This window comes from Peromyscus californicus, unplaced genomic scaffold, assembly GCF_007827085.1.
Source record: "Peromyscus californicus insignis strain IS unplaced genomic scaffold, ASM782708v3 Scaffold_9__1_contigs__length_137607984, whole genome shotgun sequence".
NCBI lineage: Eukaryota > Metazoa > Chordata > Mammalia > Rodentia > Cricetidae > Peromyscus > Peromyscus californicus.
The window spans coordinates 81,758,793-81,785,345 of NW_026294617.1; the positions used below are offsets into that span (position 1 = coordinate 81,758,793).

Consider the following 26,553-nt stretch of genomic DNA (forward strand, 5'->3'; position numbering starts at 1 on the left):
ACCTTTGGCAGAGTTGGTGCAGGCACAGAGATGTGACATACTATGACCTGCCTTGCTTTCCCCCCGATGGCTGGTGCCAAATGCCATCACCTCTACTGTTACAGAGACCTATGATGGGAACAGGTACCCTGTCTTTGGACAGAACAATGTGTAAATGGAGAAGGATGGCAGCTTGAAAGCCACTGGTTCAAAGCAGATGGTTTATAATGCCACACAGAGATGGCCACAAGCACACTGCCCAGCATCAAGACAGCAAGTGACATAAGCCTGGGGATGAACATTTATTGAGCACCTACTGGGTGCTCTGCTGGATATTTAATATGTGCTAGCTCATCCACTCTCACATCCAATCTCTGAGACAAGAAATGCCCACTGATGCTCAGAGAAGTGGATTGTACAAGAGTATATGGCTAGCTCACGGCAGGGGAAGGATATGCATTCAACCCAAGCTTAAGTCCAACTGTTTACACTCTACCACACTGCCTTCAAGACAGATTCCAATCCCCATGGTTATCAGCCATACAATCTTTATATAACAAATTAATTCCTAGTGTCTCAGGACCTGCCTGTCTCCTGGGATTATGGGGAGGATCAAAGAAGAAAACCATGAACATTTTGCTATTTTAAAAGGCCCTACACAATGACAGTGATATCTATTTGCAGAGTACTGGACTTACTGCTCCACAGAGATTACTTCACTTAATTCTCATGACAGTCTGTCACACTGGAATTACGTCTCCCTGTATAGATGAAGACATGAGACTCAGATGAAATAACTTGCTCCAAAGTCACACTCTAGCAGGTAGAAAGAGAGTGATGTGAAGCCAGGCTTAACTACTCCAGAGCTCCAGGACTTCCCACTACCTTCTGTCATTTCATTGTTTTCCTCCCTCAGAGCCACAGGACATAGACAATCAGACAGGCTAGTCTCGTCTGAGATGTCATCACCATGGGAAGACTGGCATGCCCTGCAGTTGAGCTGGGATCACTTTTAGTGTGTATACACTGCTTGTCTTGTGTAACTGAACAGAAAAATCAAGAGCATGTACTGCTGGTCTACGATGTGCCACTTCCGAGTCAGGTTCTGAGTTCCAGGGACAGCATGCTCCTTTGGGTACTCCTCTCAAAGACTCACAGTGTATTGTGAATGCTAAATACATACATACCAACATTCACTCATTCAGTAAGTACTTACTGATCCCCTCCTCTGGACTCTGCATTAGGCTCTAAGGACACAAAGATGAATCAAATAGCTGTGATAACAGGCTCAGAATGAAGGGGTGCTCCTAGCAGAGGCACCTGACACTGTGTGCTTAAGAGTGGAAATGATCAGAAAAAAGTGCCCCAGAGAGGTGGTAACTGAGAACCACCACATTCTGTCTGCACCATCTGAGTTTATATAGGCTGTATTTACCCCATAGTAAGAATCCTACTGAGTCGATATTATTTTATGGACTTAAATAAGTTGTATTAAAGGGCAGAATCTGACCTGAAACTCCCCAAGTTTCTCTGACTCCAAAGATGGTAGTCTTTATTATATGTAGGTTGCCTCTGAAAACAATAAACTCTAGCTATGATGTGTTGTGGAATATTACTTTAACTATGTAAAGATGTGTTACATTTGTTTATGCTGCATTTGTTTAATGATGTAAAGAGGTGTTGCGCCTGCCTAAGGCACCTGATTGGTCTAGTAAAAAGCTGAATGGCCAGTAGAGGGATAGGTGGGGCTGGAAGGCAGAGAGAATAAATAGGAGGAAGAATCTAGGCTCGGGAGGAAAAGAAGGAAGAGAACAAGGGAGAAAGAGGGAGGTGTCCATGGCTAGACAACTGCCAACCAGACAGACACAGAGTAGGACATACAGAAGAAAGGTAAAAAGCCCCTAGGTAAAACGTAGATGAAGAGAAACAGGTTAAAATAAGTTATAGGAGCTAGTGGGACAAGCATAAAATAAGGCTGAGCATGTGTAACTAATAAGAAGTCTCTGTGTCATGATGTGGGAGCTGGTTGGTGGCCCAGAAGGAAGCCTATTACAATGATGGGATGAAAAGACACACTACTGTATTAGGTTTTGTCACTTTGATCAAATACATGAGGCTTCAGTCCATGGTAAGCTAGCCTGGCTGCTTTGAGCCTGTGGCAAGGCAGAGCATCATGTTGGGAACATGTGATGGAGTAAAGGTGCTTCTTATAGTGGCCTAGAAGAGAGAGGAAGGGGCTCGGAGCCCAAAACTCTCTCCAAGGACCAACTCCTTGGGAGCCAAGCCTTTAACACTTTGCAGGGGCATTCAAGATGCAAACTATGTGAACTAGAGTTGCTCTTCCAGAGAACTGGTGTCCAATTCCCAGCACCCACATGGTGGCTCACAACCTTCTGTAACTTCAATTCCAGGGGATACAACACCCTTTTTTGGTTTCAAGGGCAGCAGGCATGCAAGTGGTGCACAGAGAGGCATGCAAGAAAAACACCCATACACTTAAAACAAAATTTAAAGATCTAAACAACCATGAATTGGTTGTAAGTGACTAGGCCGTGTGGAATGCACCGTGGAGGAGACATGGCTTGAATGGAGTTTGGCTTAAGAGTCACTGGCCTGCCGGGTGGTGGTGGTATATGCTTGTAGTCCCAGCACTTGGGAGGCAGGGACAGGCGGATCTCCATGAGTTCGAGGCCAGCCTGGTCTACAGAGCGAGTTCCAGGACAGCCACAGCGTGTTCATGAGAAACCCTGTCATGAGAAACTAAAAAAAAAAGGGGGGGAGTGGGGGGAGTCACGGGTCTAGCACAGGTTCTTTCCCTGGGTTATGCTCAGGGAAGAAAAATTTACAAGGGCATGGCTCTTTTCCCAGTAGCTCAGACATGGTACAACTGTTTTGGTTGGGAGTAAGATGAAGACGAGAAATCGCTAGGTTATAGGAAACAGAAACCCGGTCAGACTGGGTTAAACAAAGCCAACAAACCCAAATAAGGAGGCCTGTAGGGATTCAGACATTTTGTGAAACCTATGAGGCAGAATGTGTGTGGTCCTCTCCCTACCCCCGGGATGGCTGTAGGCAGGCTGTGAACACTGCCGAGGGCCAGCCACTCTCCCCTGCCTGCCTCTCTCCAAATGTCCACTTTGGCCTGCAGTCTGGCTTTCACCAACTCTCTGTAGCAGACAAAAGAGCCTCCAAAGAGAAGACATTTTTAAACTGGGACAGGGAGGGTCCAAACATCTCTGATCAGTCATTTTTAAAATGCCCAGAAAAGAGAACCTGACTTGCCCCTCCCGGAGCAGCCCAGCTGTGGTCAGGGAGGAAGGGAGTCTATTCTCAGAGGGGCAAATACTCAAGAGGTGGGCCCCAGAGGTCCTGCGGACGGTTCGGAGAGGTGGGTGGCTCTTGGCAGTTTTGGTGAACTGGGGCTGGGAGCACCTCCTTTTTCCGGCCTCACTCTGTTGCCCTTTAGATGATACACTGGCATCTATGCTTTGTTCTTCTGCGCAGTTATTAAATCCATAAATAAAGACTTAATCTCGGAAGCTCTGCCTTGTGAGTGTAGATGTTAAAGAGGTGGAGGAAACGGGCAGGAGAGGTGCCTCCGCAGTTAGAGCACGGGCTGCTCTTTCAGAGGACCTGGGTTCAATTCCCAGCACCCACATCGCTGCTCACAACCATCTGTAACTCCAGTTCCAGGGAACCAACATCCTCTTTTGGATTCTGTGGGCACCGGGCATGTAACTGATACACAGATATACACACAGGCAAAACACACATACACACAAAAGAAATTAAAGCTAAGGAGAGAGAGAGAGAGAGAGAGAGAGAGAGAGAGAGAGAGAGAGAGAGAGAGAGAGAGAGCGCGCTTACCAGCCTTGGTGGCTGCAGCAGAGAACGTGGCATCCTCTCCCAGGCTGCTGGGACCAAGAAGATCCCAACAAGCTTAACAGGTCTTGCCCTCCAGCTGAAGAAATGGCAGGCTTACTAAGAGCATGCTGCAAAGCAGCCAGACGGGCTAGATAGGAAGCCCTAGAGACCCAATCTAAAGGCCAGGAGGACTAGGGCAGTCTCTGCAGTTCTCAAAATGAACGTGTTGGAAACTAAGCCAGCTAGACAAACAGGGAGCTGTGAGAAGCCTCGGGAGCAGGCACCGTACAAGGACAGGGATAAAAAGGGGGCCTGGAAAATCGGAGGCTGAAGGAGGAAGCAGGGGAAGGGCTCTGCTTCCTGTTTAGCTCAGAGCCCCAGCACAGAGGAGGCAGTGACAGCTGAATCAATGTCATCCTGCTGTCTTTGCCCTGCCCTTCCCCACCCCTGGGGCTCATGGGCCTCCATTAACAAGGACAGACAAGCACTCCAGCTTCTCTGGCAGGCACCAAGGAGGCAAGCGCCGTAAAAACAGAAGGGAGAGTTTGAGTGGTAAGACAGGAAGTGCAGGGGTCTGGGCTGGGATGAGAAGGTCCTCCCAACCCTGATTCACCATGCCAGAGCACAGTTGTGCCAGTTGTTGGAAGGACCATGTCTCCAGGGCTGCAGTCCTTCCTGGTTTTTAATGGCGACTGTCTTCCAGCCTGGGGTTGAGGAAAGATGGGGAACTTCTCTGTGGGCTTTCAACCTGGCTCTTCTCCACAAGGGTCTTTGCCCTCCATGCCCTTTTGGTCCACTACGAAGGTCATGGCCTGTTTCAGCCAAGGGAAGGCCTAGGAGGTCTGGGGGATGGGGTAACTAAGGCTGTTTTTGATAGGATTCAGCTGCCAAGACTGTCTCCTTGAGCAGCCGATAACTTAGCTGAATGAATTTGGTCCGTTTACAGGACCTGCCCACGCAGTACATCTCACCTTCTCAAAGACTTCCAAAATAGCCCCAGCCCCAGCTCAAGAAAGGAAAAGGACAGAGTGACAAGGCCCCGGAGGTCCCTGCCCTTTCAGGTAAGTCTAGGCAAGCCTTTCCAGGGAAATCTGAAGACAAATCAACAACAAGCAAAAGCCAGTTGCTTTATTCTTTCCCACTAAGATTCTGAGCAAAGAAAGATGTAACAAGTATACACCTGTGAGAGACGGGAGGTCCCGGTCTGTATAAAATGGGTGAAACGTTAAAGATACAACCCATGCACTTGTTCCTGCAGTGATATTTACATGCACCATCTGAGCTGGTCTTACTAGGGTCATCAAAAAGCCACTCCTACATCAACAAAACTCCACGGACTCAGTCCCACTCTCTGGCGGTTTCTCTCTAGGCACAGTCACCCTGGGAAGGAGACAAGTACTACTGCCAGGTGGTCACACACACGCATAGTTACACAACACGGTTTCAGACAGTACCCTCCTCAGTCTCTCTCACACACATCACCCCACACAGCTGCACGCACACAGACCACCCATCTGTACACATGCAGTCTCACACGCAGGACCCGTCTCACACTGTTGCTCAGACTCTTTGTCACGCAGAGTGCCACACAAGCACACCCCACGTGCTCACTGTCACAGCGCCACACTGCACCTTCCATCCCCTGGTCCTGCTCTCAAGGCCTCCACAGAGAGCTCCCTCCTCCACAGCCCTCCTATGTGCCCTGCATTGCAGCCAGATGTTCCGTGGGCAGACCCCTCTATGGGCTGACAGGCGGTGATTACTGTTGCCAGCCCCACATTAGGAGAGAATTGAATGGGAGAGGGCCCCCTCCCGCCTCAGGCTCCCTACAATAGCGCCTTTGTGAGGTGCTCCGCTGCTGCCTTTCTTTCCTCTCCCTAACCAACCTACGTCAGGAGCAGCTCTGCCTGAGGAGAGAAGACAAAAGGAGGATCACAGGCCCTGACTGATCCAACCCCATCCTGGGGAAGGAGGGCTGTACTTCGGAGAGAAGGCTGTGTTCCTGTCTCCCCCCCACCTCCTCCCCAGTAAATAATCCAGAGGGCTGCCTGAGGTAAACTCTCCCACAGCAGCCAGGGCTTCTATCCATCAGCCAGCCTTAAACTTGTGAGTTGAACATGGGGATGAGGCCTGGGAAAGGGACATCATGCAGAGCCCAGCAGATCCCCAGGGACTAGAATCCAAAGCCTGGCTCCTCCAGTCCTTTCTGCCTTCTGGATTGGCCCCTGCAATCTGGTGTGTGAGGTTAGGGGATTGACCAGCAGGGGTTAAGTTTCCAGGACTCCAGGGCAGACTTCAGTCGGCTTCCAGGACTGGGGTAGGAGGGTGGTGGGCGGATGAGGGTGGGGAGGAGGGTATATGTTGGGAAACTGGTGAGACCGACATCTGGGATGGTCACTGGCCCTCCTCCTTGTCCAAACCGCAGACGCTGTGGCAGCAGGAAAATCAGAGCGCTTCAGACCCAGGATTGCACAACCCAGACCAGGGAAGAGCCAGTGCTGGAGATGGGAGTGGGGACTTGGGCTCAGAAACAGAATCTCACTTCAGAGGTGAGACTAGACACACTTGTATGCCATGCTGGTTTCTACACTAGACTTCAAACCCAGTAAGATCCACTTTCTGGTTCAAAGTCCACCAGGAGCTGGAACTGGAAGCCTTGCCTCTGGGCTCCAGTGTCCAGCCGTCAGAGGCTCTCTGCCATTGGTGGTTCTCTGAGGTTGCTGTGGAGTGCCGTGGGCATGGAGGGGGAGGCCTTTTGTCCAACCTTCTAAAGCGCCCCACAGTAAAATGTGTAACTAGAGAAATTCCTGAGGGAGTGGGGGGAGCCCAGGCAATCCCTAACATGGCAGGAGGAGAAAGCAGCCATGGAACTCTGATCTGAGGGCTACCCCAAACACACACAGGAGAGGAATGGCGGGTTTTCCTTTTAATGCAAAATGTTGCCATACAAAGTGATGTGGGGAAAGCCCCACTCTTCCCCACGTTGGAGGGGCGAATGAAGGAGGACAGAGTTGTCTCTGTGAGTTCTTCTCTCCCTTGGGTCATACTGCTGTCTGGGGTTGACCCTATCCAAAGGTCAGGGCTCTGGGTTTGGGACTAAAATTTGTGGGCACAGAGCAGGAGAGAGAGCAGGGTGAAGATTTAGGGTGTCTGCTGTTTTAGTTCTAAAAGGTTACTCAAGATCTGGAGTTCTGCATAAAACAAAGGGGCTATGAGAATTTGGTTGTTGTTGTTGTTTAAAAATGAGGGGATATGAGCCACCACTGGCCTTCATTTGAAGAATGAACAACAGATCTAACAAGAATATAAATGTGTGGAGATAGGAGAATCAGAAGCACCAGCTGCTTACATTTCCTCCTCCTTCTTCTTCATCTCCAGCTTGTAGACAATCTGGTAGCCATCATCCCAGGCATACAGCTGGCGCTCACGGGGGTTATAGCGAAGGCTGGCATGGGCACCATATCGCCGTGGAAAATAAGAGAGTGCTGCCCGTTCAGGGGTCAGCGTACCACTGGCATCAAAGGAACACTGAATACGGGCCCGACTGGCAGGGCGGGTGTTGTAGACAACGTACAGGGTTCCACAGATGACAAAGGCAGCCTCTGCATTCTCTCTGGGACATGGCGTGTCCCACTGCTGCTCTGTGTCAAGTGTTTGCGGATCTAACTTGGCTAGACACAAATGCCTGTCATCGTCCCGAGTGGCATAGACAGCCCAAAGGCCCTCCTCATCAGCTGCCAGGTCAATATACGTGTCTGCTGTCAGCCCGTAGGGGGGTATCAGCTTCTCTGCCGGGAACACTGAGCTGTCCACCACGGTTCTGTTTGCCAGGTGAAATTTGATCAGCTGAAGAGTATTCTCCAGTTCACCACCCCCTCCAGGCCCTCCAGGAGGCCTTCGAGCATAATACAGGAAGCCACCATATACCAGCTGCCCTGTGCCTACCCAGGGGAAGGGCACCCGAACTCGGGAAGCTTTCCGGGCCGCCATGGCCAGGGTGAAGTCGCGCAGCCTTGGGAAGACGAAAGCTGTGTCGTTCTGTGTGCCGTCTAACACGTAGATCTTCTCTGCTGGCCCCAGTGGGTCCTTGGTCCACAGACCAGAGGGGCCGCCAAACCGCTTCAGGATCTTCATTGACCTCACCTGAGAGATTGTGTAGCCACAGTCTGGTGGAGAAAAGGAGAAACACAGGCGAATATAGACCCAAGAGTTAGACATCTTATAGCAGGAACTCCCCAGGGTTCATGGCGGGTTGAGAGGTGGGGGCACCAATAAGGCGTGGGCCTCTAGAAACTCTATATGGGCTTGTCATTAAGGGTTTCCTCCAAACGGATTCTGGAAGATCGAGCCGTGGTGGCTATGGACAAGGAGAAGAGAAGCCGGGGAGAGGAGTTCTGAGGTTGTTTGGGCCTCTTGAGATCACTTACCTGTCACCATCTCATACTTCTCATTTCTTCGGCCCTTGCCGCTGGTCCCAGGGCCTCCAGTCGTCTTCTCACCCAGCTCCACACAGGGCAAAGCTGGGTTCTGGGTCTCCAGATAGTCCACTTCCCGTTCCAGACGGTCCACTCTTCCTGAGATGGTGTCCGCCTCGGTTCTGAGGGCCTCCCGCTCCTTCTCTGCCACCTCCAGTAGAGGCAGCATCTTGTTCTTGAAGTCCCGCAGCTCAGCGGCATGCCGGCTACTCTGGTCCTGGCACTGGGCCAGCCGTTCCTGAAGGGATGGGGGAGTCAGGGGGAGGGCGGGCTGCTGGGTTATAATTCCCAGGCGAGCGGAGGCCCAACCAGGGAGTCAGGACCGGGAAAAGGAGAAAACTCAGCTAGGCTCCGACAGCCCCTGCTGCTCCCACAGCAGAGGAGACCAGTTGTCAGGCGCTACCCATCCAAGGAACCTGGCTTAATTCACCCAAAGAAGAGTCCTTCAGCCTGTGCTATCAGTGTTCTGAGCCTCCAGGAAATCAAGACGCTACAGACTTTGAACTGTTTAAAAGGGGGTAGACATGGGGTACCCGGAAGAAACCGACAGGGAGTTGCAGGCAGATTACCTGGGAAACTTTAACACTATAGCCAGCTGGTTCTGAGATACAGCTCGATTCTGACTCTCATAATCCCGAGGGGAAACTTGGGTTTATTTGAGTGCAATTGTTTGATGATGGGGACATCTGTGGGCGTCTGTAATTAGGAGGCTCCTGGTCACTAAGCTGTGTACTTTCCTGCAGCCTCTTAACAGAGCCCGATCTTGTCACTCCCAGAACCCTGACAACTAGCTGCACCGACAGATGTGGAATCACTCCTGTCTAGGCTAGAAGAGAAACGAATCCCTCACCTCTAAGGCAGCTAGTCGGCGTTCCATGTACTCCACAAGGTGGTGCTGCTGTCCCTGAAGGGGTCCCGTCCATGACAAGAAGAAGAAGAAGAGCAGAGGAGCACTGGGCCCCATGGCAGCCTTAAGTAGGGCCAGAGGAGGAGTGTGCATTCGGCGGCCTCTTTCCCTCCAGCCCGTTAGCTTTGGAGGCGGGGTGGGGGCGGCGCCTCCTCTTTCTGATCTCTGGGTGTCTCTCACTACTCTGGAATGCTTTCAGTCTCTTTACAACCCCCACCCCCTCCTTCCCGCCTGGATTGATCAAACACAGATGGCCCCTTTGCACAGTCGCCAGAAGCCTTAACCACCAGCAGCTTAGGTTTGTAAACTCCTTGGGATGGGGAAGGGATGGCAATCTAAAGGCCTTCTGGACAGTCACACAGGGCTTGAAGAGAGGAAGCGGCAGGAAGCCGAGACCCCGGGGGCACTCCGCAAACTCCATTCGTTTTAGGAGGGCTTCCAGTGCTGACTTAGGAAGAACCCGACACCCTTCATTAATCCTTCCCTTCTCCAGCAATAACAGAATGGATTTTCTGCCCTGCTCAGTGAAGCCAGAAACACAGGAGATGAGGTTTGAGGGGGTGGGGGTTGCGGGGCAAAGTGAAGCCAAATTTCTACAGCTCATTGGCGCCACCTTGTGCTGAGCACCTGGGGCCATCTCTCATAACAAATAGAGAAATCAGAGTAGGGCTTCACCTTGTGTGGAAAAACTCTACCCAAGCAAGCCAAATGGGTTGAATTTGTAGGGTTTTCTTCAAAATACAGGGCTCCCTCTAGAGTACCAAATCTCTGACTTAGCCCAAGGAAAGAAATATATAAGATAAAATTCAACAATAAAACCCGAGGTTGTTGAGAAGTGGTTTTGGTTGTGGTTTTTGTTGTTGTTGTTGTTGTTTTAAACCAGGTGACTTAAATTAGAACCTGAGAGCTATTTAACATAGTTTTCCAGGTATTCCCTTGCCAAAACAGGAGGGTGCATCAGAGACAAGCTCATTTACATTCACAGATTTAGGGGAACCTGAAAAAATACATACAATGTAGTCTAAATCAAAACAAATATATTCTGACCTTCCTATTACTGGGAGAGAACAGACTATTAGTCATTTCTCTTGGTTAGGGTTCAGTAGGGTTTTTTAAAAGTACTTCTTGTTTCTTTTTTTATTATTTTTCAAGTTATGTATACTTTTGTATGGCTGTATATAGGTATGTGCATGTGATACAAGTACCCGTGGAGACCAGAGGAGGGCATCAGATCTTCCAGAGCTGAATTATAGGAGGTTGTGAGCACTGAGTTACAGGAGATTGTGAGCTGCCAGGCATGATTGCTGAGAACTGAACTCCTGTCCTCTGCAAGAGCAGTCCACACTCTTAACAGCTAAGCCGCCTCTCCAGCCCCAGTGTTTCTCATTTCTACCCAGCTACAACTGCAAATTAGTCCAAAGTAAATTAACTGGCCACTGTAAAGTTAGGCAGGAATATACATTAAAAGAAGTCAAATAAACATCATTTACTCAGGGACTTGCAGTGATTAATCTAGACAAATTCGTGTTTCTTTTCAAGAGAAAATTCCTGTTTTGTTCACTTTGGAATCAAGAGAAATTTGATCAGAGGGTCTCTTTGTTTTTAAAGATTTCTTCATGTGTCTGTGTGGGTGTGTATGTAGGGCACAACCCCTGCAGCTGGAGTTTAATTAATTGTGAGGCATCTGATGTGGGTGCTGGGAATTGAACCCAGATCCTCCATAAGAGCAGCAAATGCTTTATCATCGAGCCATCTCTCAAGGCCCAGGTTGTTTTTTAAAGAGGCAACAAGCTCTACCAGGGCCAAAGGAGAGAACAAAAACACCTTTCTGTAACTCGTTTTCACTCTACTGCTCTAAATGTTTGATGACACCTACTAGGAAACAAAGTTATCTCAAAAGCCGGCTGCCTTTTCTTTTTTTTTTTCTTTCTTTCTTTCTTTTTTTTTTTTTTTTGGTTTTTCGAGACAGGGTTTCTCTGTGTAGCTTTGCGCCTTTCCTTTCCTGGAACTCACTTTGTAGACCAGGCTGGCCTCGAACTCACAGAGATCCGCCTGGCTCTGCCTCTCGAGTGCTGGGATTAAAGGCGTGCGCCACCACCGCCCGGCCCGGCTGCCTTTTCAAATGGCCAGAGTCAGGAGTCCAGGGTCCTGGAGACACTTTCTTCTTGGGAAATACTTCCTACAAAATGGCATTCATTTCTATTTTGCAGCCTTGTACAAAGATATTCTAATGTAATAGTATTCTACTCATCTTCAAATAGAATGTTTAGTCACTCCAAAGATGCTATTTATTGATCCCCTTTATGCCCTAATCAGAAGTAAAAACAGCCACAGTCAGAAAATTTACCCATTTTATTGATGCATTGCAATTGCTCTACTTTTTACCATATTATGTAGAAAATACTGAAAATACAAGCTACTTTGTAAAACCAAAGACAAACATTGAATCCAAAGATAAACTATGTTTTACACAATGGACCCTTTTCCCATAGTTAGTATTAAATTTTAAATAGCTATTTCTTTTGTTAAAATGATTATTTTACATACTCCCTAAGTATACCTGCATTACAAACATAGCTCAGTAATTCTCAGAACTACCTGTTTCTAGAAGCTTGTTGTAAAAGGAAGCACACAACCAGGAAAGGGAGAAAGGAAAAGAAGTTTAAATCACACACAGTAACTAGCATATCAAATACATTTAATAAAGTAGGAATTCCATTGCAATATCAAGGATTCAAAGCAGAAATACTAACATTACATATAATGTACATATAATGTACTGCTACATATAGTGAGATTATTTTTCAAGCTGAATTGAAACCACACATTATATAAAGTTTAGCAACAAACAACCATGGAGACATGGAGACATGCTGCACCATCCATCAGTTTAAAAAAAAAAAAAAAAGTCAAAATACAAAGCAGACTTGGCCATTCCTGTCACTGAGAGGCAATTTCATTTCCTATCCTAAAACAAACCATCTCAACTAGTAGATCTCTGCATAATAATGCAGACTAAAACATCAATTTCTGTGCTTGCCTGGCTAAGGGCAGTCAAGCTCAGCCCCTCTAGTGGAGGACAGTGGATGAGCAACCACAAAAGCAGGCTCTGAAAGGCCAGAATTGTTTGAAATGGGGTTCTTACTCCTGGGGTTGGCATTTCAGCTGAACATGACAATGATAATCAACTCCTAGGAGTGACTGGGAACTCTACATGTCCTGGTGTGCCTAGGTGGCTCTATGCAACCCTTTCTACTTCCTCTCATCTGGAAAGAGGGAAGCTAGAAATGCAAGTTCTAAGGGTTTAAAGCCTTAAGCTGGTCCAAGGTCAGGCAATGCTGACTCAGGTCAGCTGCCCACTATATTCACAGGGCTTCCTTCCATGCCAGCAGGGCAGGCAGTCCCTGTTTAAGCCCCAGGACAGAGTGAATGTAAAACCACGTCCAGCACATATACCCTCAGCAGAGGTGGGTTATCTTGGGAAATGAGAAATGTCAGTTTGTAGACTGACAACTTCAAAGCCTGTAAAGTCACACTGCTAGCCAGACGTTAGAGGTGATGATGCAAGCACTTGGGCATTCTCTTTCCCCATGGACTTAAAACTCCCATCTTCAGTAATTGCTGATTGGATGAGGGGGCGGGGAAGCGGTTGGTTTGTTTTTTCCCTGCATCTCATTCCTACAAAAAACAATAAATTTTGTCCCTTGCTGAGGGAAGATAAAGTACAAAAATGTTCCAACTAGAAACTAGAACTGTATTTAAACAAGAAAACCAGATGCTTGGGGAAAAGGAGACACAAAGATCACACACACACTGACTTAAACTGTTCCACACTAGTGACAAACTACACGAATGCGTGGTTATCAACCAACAGACTGCTCAACGCACAGCTTAATATAATGATCAAAGAAAAGACGAAAATACACCATGTTCCTGGCAGGCTGGACTGACTACCTGCCCCGCCCTGGAAACTCTCACTCCCCATGATGAAGAAACTCCAAGTTCGTTGACAGCTCCGCCGTGTTTCACCTGGTGCAGAGCTTGCTGACCAGGTTCCATGAAATCTCCCATCTCCATCCTGCACCTCCCCGACACCATCTCTATACAGAACCAATCCTAGAATTATCGTTCAAATGTAACTTTCAGCTCTGGTGGAACACATCTGTAGCTTAGGGTTAACCTTCTCCCCGCACATCCTTCGTGGGCAGGGATGTCCTCATTCCCAGTACCTTCAACTTGACCCAAATCCATGGAGGAGTTGAATACTAGGACAATTTCACAGTTTGAAGGGCCCCAAGAATGTACATGTTGTTACAAAGAAACCTCAAAAACCTTAGTGATTCAAGAGGCTTTGCTTTCTTTTTAATATTCTTCACTGATTCAGAAGCCTTTCTGTGAGCTTCTTGTCACCAGTAGTTCTACAAAACCCTCCTCGTAGTATAGGGACATGTTAAGCAATACAACAGGCTCTTTGGTATAAACACATCTGTTACATGCTTTTAACAAAACAAGCAAACAGTTTACTAGTAATGTCACCTATGCGCAGGAAGGACTACCACACGGGAAAAGAGAAAAAGAAACCCCATCCTAAGTGATTGCACTTACTTTCAAATATGCATATTTAGTGCTGGCTTCACTGCTCTCACCCGCTCCCTGAACTCTTACTGAAGCCAGGTAGCAAGGCACAGTGAGAGAGCCACACAGGGGAATGCTTCCATGAGAACTGAGCTAAGGATCCAAAATGGAACGGGACACAAGTGGCAGTAAAGAAGGAAAGCTGCTGTTTTGATTTTTCACTGTTGGCAGGGAGACTGAGAACAATGCATTTACACAACACAGCTACTAAACCTGTTCTTCTGTTAAATCCCAGTGGACAGACAGCTTGGGGTCCGCTGGGGCTTGCTGGTCCATCCTAAGGCAAGCTCACTGTAAACTCTATTAACCACTACATTATCATATAAGGCACTACAATAAGGGAAGAGAGGAGAGGGGGAAGGAAAAGACACACACTGAACAACTCCTCACCAGACACACCTGTGCAAAACAATCCCAAGGGTCTCCTCTCCTTGCAGGCAATGCCCCTGCTCACTCAGCACTACAGTAATATGCTCTAATATAATTGCAATTAGTTCACATACATTCCAACAAGTATCAGTTCATTTTGGTTTAAATACAATGGAGACATAATCCATCTCCGGGGTAACACTGGAGGATCAGATACACACTAAATACACAATTCAAGTGTAATCACTACACAGTTGATTACAAATAACATTTTGGGTTAGAGGAAAAATTGTTATATTTTTCTAATCAATATGTACATATTTAATTATGCAAAATATTAAAACACCACCATTACAAAACTTCTAAAATATTTTTAAATTCAGTAATAAACTTTTAAAATATTTTTTGCAGTTCCTACATGCACTTATTATATAAGTCAATAAGAGAGCATTCAATTTGCTGTTGGCATACAAAGGAAGCTACTTTAAAGTATAAAAGCTATACACAACTTAATCTGGTTTTAGTTTCTTTAGCTTCCCCTCAAATAAGTCACATGAGACAGAAGGGAGAGATGAGGAAAACAAAGAGATGTGTTATTGAAAATTCATAGAAATCTTAGGCAAAGCTCACCAGTGCCAGTATCTCATTCTAGAAAGATTCTGCATTCTATTGTATGCAAAAATCAAAAACAAACAAAAAAACAAAACAAAAATAACTACCACCATACACATCACCTCACTGGCTTTTCTAGTAGGAGAATTTAAGAATTTAAGTTGAACCAACCACAGAGAGAAAGAGGATTTTAAAAAAATAATCTAAGAAAGAATTCATGGTGCTTCATTTAAAAAGAATCCTTGGTGGGCACAGATCCTCTCACTGTGGTCCAACAAGTGGTGGGCTGCCTTTTTAACACCACTCTGTAATGAACACGGAAGAAACTGCAAACATTTCAATACTTAGCCACTTTTGCCAAAAGTGGTACTAACTGCCCAATAAGGAAACATAACATGAAAAAATAACTAAATCACTTTAAGTTTCAATGTTTCATTAGCAAAGATCAACTTTTGAGGAGAAAGGCCTGACAGGAAACGTACAGCCTCACTTAAGCTGCTTTTAAAATAAAAGGCAAGAAGTCTTGTTTTTTAAACAAACAACAGTAATGACTTCTTCTCATCTCTTACACGACTTCAAATCCTTCTATCAGCATCCTTCCTCTGACCAGCAATCTTAATAAAAGACAGTTAAGTAACAAAGGGCTTCACTGGGTTTTAAAAGCATTTATAGAAACCAAGTCAAAAAGACAAAATGTATGTCAGAGGGTAACTTCAGAATGATCTTTCTTCCTTGGTAACTGCAGAAGATGGGCTTCTGAGCTCTTCCAAAGTCCAAAAATGCTGTCACAAGAACAAAGAATTAAAAAATAGGGCAGACTTGGGAGACTACACCAATGCAGTCAACACTGAGAGCGGTTCCCCAGAGAAAAGCCTTCTGCTTCAGTGGGCCCCTGCAGAATGAGCTGCTGGCTAGGAACTTTCAAGAGAAGATAATGAAGGTGCTCACCAGAGCCCATTAAGAACTCAGGGCCATTTGCAGGCAGCCATGAAGCCTCCCTGGTGCTCATCTACTACAAATAAGAATACTGACTGATCTTGGTAGGACTCAGCGGGTACCCAGTGTAAATTGTTGAGCCTCGGGAAGACCCAATGTAGGACTGAGTGGCAAACTGGTGTTGGTACTGAGCAGGGGCCACGCTGGCAGAAGTGAGGAGGCTAGGCCCAACACTGACAGGAACCTGGTGCACCAGAGTGCTAGGGTGAGTGGTATAAGCTGCAGCATGCCTTGAGGAACCCTGGGGGGAGAAGAGATGAGCAATGGAACTTGTGGAACCCAATGCAGCGGCAGAAGTGGGAGCAGCATACGTATACAGGTGAGGCTGGCTTGGCAGGTGAGCAGGGGCTGGGGCCAAGTGTGGGTGCCCCGTCGAGTGCAGTGGGCTGCCATGCTGGAAGGCGTAGGGGGCTTGGGAGAGCGGGGCCACAAATGCCTGCTGCCTGCGGGGAGCAGGGTTGCTGCTTCTTTCCTGCGAGGTTGGAGCTGACGATGACTGCTGGTTCTGGAAGGAGGAAGAAGGGAAGGAGGAATCTTGAGGTCACTCTGGTTCATAGCACCAAAGGCCTTGAGGTTCTGACGTGTCCTGTTTCTGGACTGCCTTGGAACAGAATCCCCCAAACTGGCAATCGATGCTGTTAGAAGATAGTCAACTATGCCTCTGCCTCTTGGAAGAACAGATCCTAACTCTGTCCAAGAAGGCAACGGTTTGCTCCTAAGCATGACAGAATGAGAGGAAGTGGAGAATCTTGAGTTCACAGGGGTGCCCATGCCCACTGTTAGTAACTTAACACACCCTGTCCTGGAGTCAGGGGCTTTTCTTTAGCCTTTCTTGCTGTTTTCTTCTGCTCTCCTCTAAGCTTTCTACAGCCCTCTTACAGTGTGGAACCTCAAGTACACGCACGAACTCAGTTTCCATCTGCACCTGCATGTGCTCTCTACTCTCTCCCACACACGGCTAAACCCTCCTTCTGACATGAGCACCCAAGTTTTGGTTGAGAAAAGAGGGAACAGAAATGGAATAGAGTACACCTTACTATCCCATCAGAGGATCACATGGCAGGGCAGGATTAGAACCAGCTGATTTAGGTGGCTTCTCTGTCTTGACTCGGGTAAACAGTATAAGGCTCAAGTTATTAATGGCCTGGAGATAAAGGAAGAGAATCTGGTCCCAAAGCACGTATGGTGGTGCAGTACACAGCAAACGCACTCTCAGATCAAATGAGAGATGTAGCACATGCAGGAACGACGCAGGCCACAGAACACCAGATGTCTGACACAGAAGGAGCTTCATTTGGCTTTATTCAGCAGTCCAGCCAGAAGCCAGGTTCTCCCGACAGTAACGACAGAGGAGAACTCAAAGAGAAGGCAGCAGCCCCTAGCGCTTACCTGGCTAAGGTTGAGTGGCTGTACCGCGCTGGTCCCCCCTCGCTGAGCCCGGGACCCTGTGGGGGTGATACAGCATCCAGATGATTGCCCACTCACGGAGGCCACTGGCTTGGTCTTACTGCTAAGGAGACCTGAAAAGGGGTCAAAGGTTAGCATCACTGAATGAACCTTAGAGTCTCATAAATCCACGTTTGTCTGTAGTTTGCAAGAGTTAAGGTCTTAGTGTCCCTTATTTCCTTAATTACATGTGTGCCAGAACAGCAGAAACTGTGTTAGCCATTCCTTTTCTGTCTTGCCACCATGCCCACAAAGTCCCTTAAATGATTACTTAAGTAAAATTATCTAATCTCCTATTCCACGTAAGGAAACACTAGAAAATCAGAGGAGACACACTCTGTATCCCCAATGAACCTATAGTTTTAGGTAGGAATGGGATTAAAGAAATAAACAACAATGGGAAGTTCAGAAAGATATTTGTAATTCTTAGAATATTTAAAGGTCCAAAGAGTCTAAGATGAAGGAAAAATTCTGTCCTTTGAGGGATGTCTTCACATTCTAAGAAATTAAAGGATAGAAGAATAAAAAAGTTGGCTTCTTTCTGTGTTCTCTGTAGGAAAACTGGAATGTGGACTACATTATTAGGGATCAATATTATTCATGCTTAAGTCTGAATAATTATATTCAGAAACCTGGTATCTGGATGTTCTACCTTGTCTCCAAGGCAGCTGACTGTCTTTGTGGAGGAGAGAAGCACCTTGACTTAACACAAGTTCTTAAATCAGAACCCTCTTACGGCCTATAGGCAGTAGGTAGCATAACCATAATAACATACTATTTATGTGTAAGACACAGAGGGCTATTCTAACACTAAAAGCCATCCCTCCCCTTCTGTTGGGGGATATTCGCTCACATTGTGAACCCCAGGTTTGCACTGTGTTAAATAAAATTAACCTTGGGTCAGGAGACTGAATTAGCAACTGGCTGACAGAAAATAATCAGAGAGCATCTAGGAGAGATAGAGAGACACAGGAAGCAACAGGGATGGATTTGGAGTGGCGAAGTTTTTTGTTTTTTGTTGTTTTGTTGGTTTGGTTTGGTGGAGCAGAAGCACGGGGCTTTTGGAGATGCCAGCAAGGAGAGAAGTTAGCTTTCTGCTTTAGCAGTAGTGACAAAGCCAGTGCCTGCAGGAACAAAACTCCGGCCAGGCTGTGGCCTGAGCAGCCAGGCGGCTGCAGAGAAGCAGGCCGGTTAACTGCAGAGTTGCAATGCCGGCTGAAACAGCAATAGATTAGGGCCTAGCCCTGTGCCTAAGTTAAAACAGCACCCTTCCTTTGTAATCAAGTTGCCAATAGGAAGCTGCTGCCTAACAAGACTGTCTTTCCTGGACCTCTTTGCATCGAGAGGTTAAGAAAGGTTTGTCTCCTGCAAACTTCTGATAGGATGCTAAGAATTCCAAGGCTCTGGTCCCTAACTCCATGTTAGCCTAGCAACCAGGGACACTTGCAGTGGGAAGTTGTACGAGTAAAAGAAAGCTTCTGGCCGGGCGGTGGTGGTGCATGCCTTTAATCCCAGCACTCGGGAGGCAGAGGCAGGCGGATCTCTGAGTTCAAGGCCAGCCTGGTCTCCAAAGTGAGTCCCAGGAAAGGCGCAAAGCTACACAGAGAAACCCTGTCTCGGAAAAAAAAAAAAAAAAAAAAAAAAAAAAGAAAAAAAAAAAAAAAAGAAAGAAAGAAAGCTTCTGTTATGACATCAGAACTTGTTACTGCACAACTAACCCAACAACTAAGTTAAGGTCCTAAGCTCAATGCCCAACAGCAAAATCGATGGAGGTAGTTAGGTAAAAAGGAAACTAACTGAGTCTCTCTGCTACGACTGGAAGTCTACAGGGCATGGTAAAACCATTTTTAGAAAAGACTGATTTTATTTCTATGCATGTGTATGTGTGTCTATGTTTGAGGGTGTCCAGAGGTGGTTGTTTCCCCTAGAGCTGGAATTATGTAGGTAGTTGTATGCTGTCTGATGTGGGTACTAGGAACCAAATTCAGGCCTTCTGGAAGAATAGCAAGCACTCTTAACCACTAAGCCATCTCCAGCTCAGTCATCTTTAATATTATCAAGTCCTTCCTATTCTAGATCGTCAAATTCAAATCACCTGTAGCCAGTCAAACTGCTTACTAGATTCTTTTTGCTATTTAAGATATGTCTTCTTAACTTTTTCCCACCAGAGGTGGGACTATATCTAAAACATTATACTGACACCAAACACAACCTTATTATATCATATTAACCCAAGCAAATAAATGTAGGAAGATAAATTGATACAAACGAACTTAACTATTACAGGGAACTGATTTCTGAATTAAGCACTATTTAAGAATATCTATGCTTAGTCCTAACCACTGGCATAGTATAACTAAATATTAAACATATACACATCCAAGGAAAATTCAGCGCTAACTGCTAAGATGCCTCTTACCTGAGGCCTGGGTTGCTACAGTGCAGTCGCCAAGCTGTGTTTTCAATGGAGGCACAATGATGGTACGGGTGCCAGTGCTGTCTGTGGCAGTCCTGCCAGGTCCTTCCAGAAGTGGCCCACTGTTGCCCCGGAGAGCACTCAGAGTGTCAGTGGAATATGGGCTGCTCAGGGAAGAGTCAGAATCCGGAGAGTCATTGACAGTCACGTAACTGATGACATTAGACCTCGCCTTCAGGCCCGAGCTGAGGAGAAAAAAATACGATTATAACTGCCCTTTTAGCAATGTGGCTCCATGGTCTGTGGTTCTCTCCTAACAGTGACGACAGTAACTCCAACAGCAAATGGCTGAGAAGCATTTACTCTGCATCAGCCCTGTTTTCACATACTATACGAGCCAGGGGATCTTCTCAACCCTGCACTATAGGTACTATTACCCCATCTTGTAGATAAGGGAATGAAAATGGAAAGGATTCATTCAAGGTTACACAAAGATAAACAGTAAAGACAGCACTCAGATCCAGGACACAATGATTCTGAAGTCCACAGCTACTCCATGTTGCCTCTTAGCTAGTCTCATTTATAGTTCTTTCAATAATATTCTTCAAGCACTGCTTTTTCTCCTTTATCATTTTCTTAGACTATCTTTAATCTAACTTCTCACTATGGGTTTTGTTTTTGTTTTTCATTTCTTTGAGGCAGAGTCTTGCTATGTAGCCCAGTATGGCCAGAAACTCAAAATCCTCCTGCCTCTGCTTCCCAAATACTGGAATAACAGGTGTGTACTGTACTACCAAGTCCAGCCTCACTGTGTTTTTGAAAAAAGATTCCTTCATGACTCTCACTTTACCATCTTCAGCTTCCTTGTTTTTTTAACAGGATTGGCTTCAGTCAAAGAAATCATGCTGGCTATACCTCATATTTAATTTTTGCTATTACCCGGTTAGCAGGTTTTGGTTTTTTTCTTTTCCCCAAATCAGTTCAATGACCACTCTCAAAACCTGACTTGCAAGTTTACCATCTTTCATACAGTCCTTTTGAATTCAAGGCTCCAAATGCTTTCTAACTTTGTTTTTCTAAGTCCATTCAAACTTCACTTAGCAGGTGGAGAGATGGCTCACTGAAAGTGCGTGTTGCTCCTTCGGGTCTAGAGTTCAGTCTCCAGCACTGAAGTCAGGCAGCCCATGACCATTGTAACTTAGCTTAAAGGGATTCCATGTTCTCCTTCAGTCTCCACAGGGACCCGAACCCATACGCACATGATAATAAATATATAACAAATCTTTATTTTATTTACTTATTTGTTTATTCATACATTTTTTAAGACAGGGTCTCACTGTGTAGCAGCCCTTTGGCTGGCCTAAAAATTGCAATGTAGATTAGGTTGACTTCGAACTCATCATATAGATCTGCCTGCCTCTGCCTCCTGAGTGCTGGGATCAAAGACATGAGGCACCAAACCTGGAAATAACAAAGCTTTAACCCTCAGTTATAACTCTTTAGTCTCTTAATTTAATTTCATATGTGAGTCATAGGTAAAAGGTTATTGTTGTTCGACAATGTATCACCATAGGTTACACCTAACACTAAAAGTTCTATGAAGAACGTAACACAGATCAATCAAGGCATTAGCCATGCACACTAAGAGGAAGGTATGCTGCATATTTCCTAAACTTACTGGTTCCCTGCAGTAAACTGCCTAGTTAAGGACTTGATGATGCGGCTTGAATAAGGGGTTGGTTCCCAGTTGATGGCCGTGTGTGGGAAGTTTATAGAACCTTTACGAGGTGGAGCTTTGCTAGAGAAAGCACACCACTGGAGCAGGCTTTTAACATTGTATAGCCTGGCCTCACTTCCTATTCCTCTCTGCGGATCAAGTGTGGTCAGCCAGCTTCCTGTTCGTCCACACCCCTGCCCCTACTTCACGTCTTCCTACCATGACGAAATGACATCATCCTCTCTGAAACTCTAAGCCAAAATGTACCATTTCACCCCTAAGATGATTTTTGTCATGGTGTTCAATCACAACATAAAAATAACTATACACTTGCTAAAATGCTAGGATACAAGGAAATAAACTGATATTTAAGTTCTTCAGCTTTCAGATCATACAAGGGGAAGGGTCCTTCCTACCTTTCCCAACACAGCCTTCCCAGATTAAGATATATATGAGTTTCAAATAATCTACCTATTCATTCCAATGAACTGTTCTTCATACACTCCTGTTAGGCTCGTTTTCGGGAGAGCTCCCTGAAGGCAAGGATCATGTCTGTAGTTTAACATGGATTTCAAGCCAGAGTAGCCATAGCAAACTGCTCTCTAATGAGTCTGAAAGACTGATTTATTTGATGAATAACATTACAGAAAACTTGACAGGGCTCAGTTTCGAGAACTTCTGAATTTGACTGACATGCTTACAAATTACTTTTTGTTTGTTCTTTTTGTTTTTTCAGTCAAAATTGCCCTTGAATAAAGCTATCAGTCAAAGACCAAGGGTATACTGACATTAACAGTCAAAGACAGACAAGAGCTAGCAACCATTGCCTGGCTTACCTATTGGGCTTGTATTTGTTGTCCTCTTCTTCGTCAGTGTCACTCCGGATAGTGATGACGCTCACAGGAGGGCTGGGCGTGTCTGGAATGATGATTGGCTGATGCTGATCTTGGACAGGGACTAGGGAATTATAAGAAGATGTGGTACGCAGAGGACTACTCCCGACCAGAGAATAAACTTGGGAAGGCAGAACTTCCAGAGAGGATCTGTAGAAGAAGTTCACAAGTTAAGACATTTGGTCCTTTCCCTTACCCTCCCAACTGTACATCTTTTCCTTTGACTTTCTAATTGCTTTCTGGTTCTTTTTTTACCTAATCATTAAGATAACACATTTAGCTATAAAAGTTCTAATGAAAAATTAATGATTCTGGCCAATGCTTCCAAGGATAAGAACAGCAAAATATAAAAGAATTTACATTTTTATGCACCTTTGTCCCCAGGTTAAACTTCACTCTGTAAAAAGTAGGCAGAAAAATGAAAACATGTCTGGCCAGATGGCTCAGTGGGTAAAGCCTGATGACCTCAGTTTAATTGCAGGGACTGATATGTTAGGAGAGAACTGACTCCTGGACTTGGTCCTCTGACTTACATACATCTGCCAAGGCATGTGCATCACATGTGTGTACTCATGAGCACACCCCCCCCCACACACACCACATAACACAAATAGTAAATGTAACAAAAAATTAAACTATTATAAAGGTGGCCCAGGTTTACAGTGACAGCAGATATAAAGGATGATCATATCGAGGACACATCTGCTCAGATGAAAAGGTCAGCACATGCTCAATTTGGCAGGCACTTGCTTCACACCCCAAATGCCTATATACTGCAACACCCTGAGTGCTGGACAACATACTCTCAAAGCCTTAACCACAGCTCTAACACAGACTTACTTGGACGAGACTGGAGCAGATTGCTTATTCTTCTTTGAAGGGAGGGAACTGGATTGCTGTTGTCTGACAACATGGGCAACACCAACATTCAGAGGCTGAGCAGTGGCCAGCGTCACATGGTTAGTCAGCAAAGATGGCTGCTGCATGATAGTGCTGTACTGGTTGCCATGAGAGTGGGCATTCCTGTACCAACATACGGAAACACAAGAGTGACTCCCCATACCACTTAAAATCCAGGGTTTTAAAATCAGAGAGATTAAGACACTAAGCACAGCTGTGTCTTACTTTTACAATCAGTCACCAGGATTATAAGGCTTTAAGAGCTCACTATGTTCTCTCTAATCACTTAAGGCTTTGCTTAAATGTGAAGTAAATGATTCCTGACCACAGAACCTGCATTTTCATATGACTCCTTTTTTAGACTGGTGAGTCCTTTTCTCAAAGGATTTTAAGTATAAAATGTCCCTCATTCTCTTTCTAGTCTCTTCCTAGCAAGTATCCCTACTCCACAGCCATTTCCCAGAGAAAGAGAAGGTGCTTGCCTCCAGTCTGCTAGCTGCTGACTACTCCCCATGGCCTCTGGAATCACTGCTGTAGGCTGGACAGAGTTGTGGAGAGCTACCCCGGGCAACTGCTGCCAAGTTGAAGGGAGGAGGATTTGTTGTGTTCCTCCAGGCCAGGCTTGCTGCAAGGAAACACACATAGAAAGATCCAGACTTGACTCATTCTTAGCTTTTTATTTTGTTTTTCAGATGAAAGAAATATTTGTATCTTAAAAAAAAAAAGTTTGTAGATTGTTAACTTGCAGAGATAAGAGGAAAAAAGAAAGACAGACGGTGCAGAGGGCTTACTCACGGCTGCAGGAGTTGAGAAGGAGAGCAGCAGAGAGCAGCAAGCTGCTCTCCTTGCCATCACCACAACCTGAGCAGCAGGGACCAAGAAACAAAGGTCCCTGCAGGCAGAGGTTTCTGTGCCATGAGAAAAGAAACCTGAAGGTTCAGGTAAACCGTGGTGAATAAAAGTCTCTAAAATACATCCCTAGGAAGGGTTGAGAGGGCTCTCTCAGGATTAAAAAATAGAAATTCTAAAATGTGAAGGCTAATCAGATAAGACAACAAGTCAATTCAACCCATAAAATATAGGGCAGAATTGCTCCCTTTATTAGAAGGGTAGAAAATGCAGCAGACATGGATGACCAAATACCAAATCCTTTGGTAAATAAGCTTACAGCAGCAAAAGGGCTAACAATAATATTTATAGCTATATGATAGAATAAAAAATTAAGTCAATGAGCAAATATTTTAAAAAATAATTTTAAAAGCACCACATTATTCTTAAAAGTTGCCAAAAATTATCTGTTTTATGTATCATTTGTAAAATGTATTTTAACACAAAACTAATCACTATAGAAAAATAGGGTGCTCCTAGTTTTTAAGAAACAATGATTGTGCTTGCGATAAACTGAGTAACAAAATATGTTTTCTGTACTTCTTTCAGGAACTCTGGCATTTTCTGCAAAAATATATAACAGATTTGGAAGTTTCCTTTTTAAACCTGAGTTCAGTAATGCAATTACCTACTAGGGTACATCTGGTTCTATTTCATGAATTTCAAGTTGCAAGGCTATCAAAACAGTTTTAAGAATATTTCTGCAAGTAACAGATCCACTTGTTACAAATACTGGTTCCAAACAAGAAGCCCTCTGAGCAGAGAAACTGCAAACAAATCTGCTATCATACGCAGAATTGAAAACGAAACAGAACAGAACAGAAAACAAGAGGAGATGTTAAGTCACACCATGCGTCTTTCCATAAGCCAACACCTGCACAAGACAAAGCATGTAGTTTAATACAAAGCAAGAAATAACATTCCAATGTGAGGCAGAAATCTGGCGTTCCAAGCGACGAACTGTTTTGACAGAGGAAGAACAAAAATATGCAAAGCTTAACAAATGGCTAGAGCAAACTTAAAAGAGCAGCAAAGGTGAAAGGTCAACTGACATGTCCAATCTCAAAACTACAAGTGAGCAAGTTAAAACGTGGGCCAGCCACGCTGGAACTCTATCTGACTCCCTAGCGCTTGGCTTTATGCATATGAAACAATCCATAGGTGGCAAAGACTTTGAAACTGAAAACCAAACAAGTCCCATCCAAGTATGTTTCCGTGTTTTCATTCATGAATACTTGAGAGAACCAAAACATTTAAATCCACTGTGAAAGATAAGAAGTACAAGGAGATTCAATAGTATCATTTAGGCTTAGAAAGGCTTACCTAATTGTACATTTCAAATAATGAAATGCTGAATTTAAAATAAACAATTCTAACTTGCCCAAATAAGCCAAAACAAAACACATCCAAACTCACTCTGAAGGTTACAAATCATGAAATGGACTTCAAAGCAAGCCATATTTGTTTTTCCCCTCTCTAACTGGACTCACCTACAGTTGCAGCTAGCAGCACTGACTCCTCCCTCAGGACTTCTAATAACAAAGATACTGTATTTGCAAGTCTGTCAGCCACACTTCCATCTTTGTATTAGAATTTATTTGTAAAATCTTTTCTCAAAAACATTCCTACAGATAAGTTCACTTTTAATTTCGATCAACAATATGATCTGTAAGTGTATTTTAAAGGGAACATCTTTAAATGGAAGATAAAAGGCACCACAGATCATGAATGCCAAAAGCACTGTCTTCAGACAGTCACAGAAGGAAGTTAATGTCAATGATAAAACAACACCTTAGGACCATTTTAAACATTTCTGTATACACAAAAGTTTTAGAAAATTAAAATAACAAAAGTGGGGGGGCAGCTAGCTTGACAGGGAGTTCAAAGTCTGGCATCTGGATACCTGTGGCAGGGCCAAATGGAAGGCCATTTTCTTCCATCTCAAGGGTCAGAGACAAGAGAGCAGAAACAGGTGAGGGTGTTGACGCTCTCCCGAGGCTACACAGAGAGCTTTAACCACATCAGGTTGGCAAAGAAGAACCACACTGACCCTCAGAGTCAAACAGTGCTTCGGCAAATATCGGGAGGAAAGAATGAGACATTAAAGATGTAGCAAGAACATAGCCACAAGATGGCACATGCTTCCATGCCCTCTGCAAAGACTAAGCTAGTTCTGTCTTGTTTTGCTTTGTTTTGTTTAATGAGAAAACCAGAACAGAACAAAAACAAACAGGAAAAAAATAAAAAAGAAAGAAACCAAAGAAACTCCGTTAGTAACACAATCAAGTGAGGGAATTACCAGTACAGCAGCAGTCTGTTCAACCAGCGCCGGCCGGCCGGCTGCGCAGCTCAGGGTAAAGGGCACCGCATACTGCGGTGTGATGGTGGCTACTTGAGGATGGAGAGTTGCTACCATTAGTGGTGTACAGCTTCCCTGAAATGTAGATCAGGCAGGT

General features: G+C 45.2%; 2 protein-coding genes across 3 annotated transcripts in view; both read right to left on the bottom strand.

The window, feature by feature from the left end:
• Positions 1-6,754: 6,754 nt before the first annotated feature.
• Positions 6,755-10,015, bottom strand: Olfml3 (olfactomedin like 3). Its single transcript, XM_052731670.1, has 3 exons — positions 9,169-10,015; positions 8,271-8,556; positions 6,755-8,009 (listed from the first exon to the last, which is right to left on the bottom strand). The coding sequence occupies exons 1-3, from the start codon at positions 9,316-9,318 to the stop codon at positions 7,189-7,191; spliced, it is 1,257 nt and encodes a 418-aa protein (XP_052587630.1). The 5' UTR covers positions 9,319-10,015; the 3' UTR covers positions 6,755-7,188.
• A 1,547-nt stretch (positions 10,016-11,562) lies between these two features.
• Hipk1 (homeodomain interacting protein kinase 1) overlaps positions 11,563-26,553 on the bottom strand; it is a 52,845-nt gene continuing 37,854 nt past the window's right edge. For both annotated transcript variants that reach the window (XM_052730351.1, XM_052730350.1), the window contains exons 10-16: positions 26,397-26,531; positions 23,692-23,834; positions 23,150-23,332; positions 22,253-22,459; positions 19,703-19,944; positions 17,227-17,357; positions 11,563-16,342 (exon numbers count right to left, since the gene is read on the bottom strand). In XM_052730351.1, coding sequence (XP_052586311.1) covers positions 15,854-16,342; positions 17,227-17,357; positions 19,703-19,944; positions 22,253-22,459; positions 23,150-23,332; positions 23,692-23,834; positions 26,397-26,531 — 1,530 coding nt within the window. In that variant the 3' untranslated portion in view covers positions 11,563-15,853. The remainder of the gene's footprint in view (positions 16,343-17,226; positions 17,358-19,702; positions 19,945-22,252; positions 22,460-23,149; positions 23,333-23,691; positions 23,835-26,396; positions 26,532-26,553) is intronic.

Bases quoted from the DNA above. Each gene is read 5' to 3' on its own strand.
- Olfml3 (XM_052731670.1), bottom strand. From the start codon at position 9,318: ATGCACACTCCTCCTCTGGCCCTACTTAAGGCTGCCATGGGGCCCAGT. The intron at 8,557-9,168 runs GTGAGGGATTCG...CCATCCCTTCAG, and splicing joins GCCGACTAGCTGCCTTAGAG to GAACGGCTGGCCCAGTGCCA. The intron at 8,010-8,270 runs GTAAGTGATCTC...TTTCTCCACCAG, and splicing joins GAAGTATGAGATGGTGACAG to ACTGTGGCTACACAATCTCT.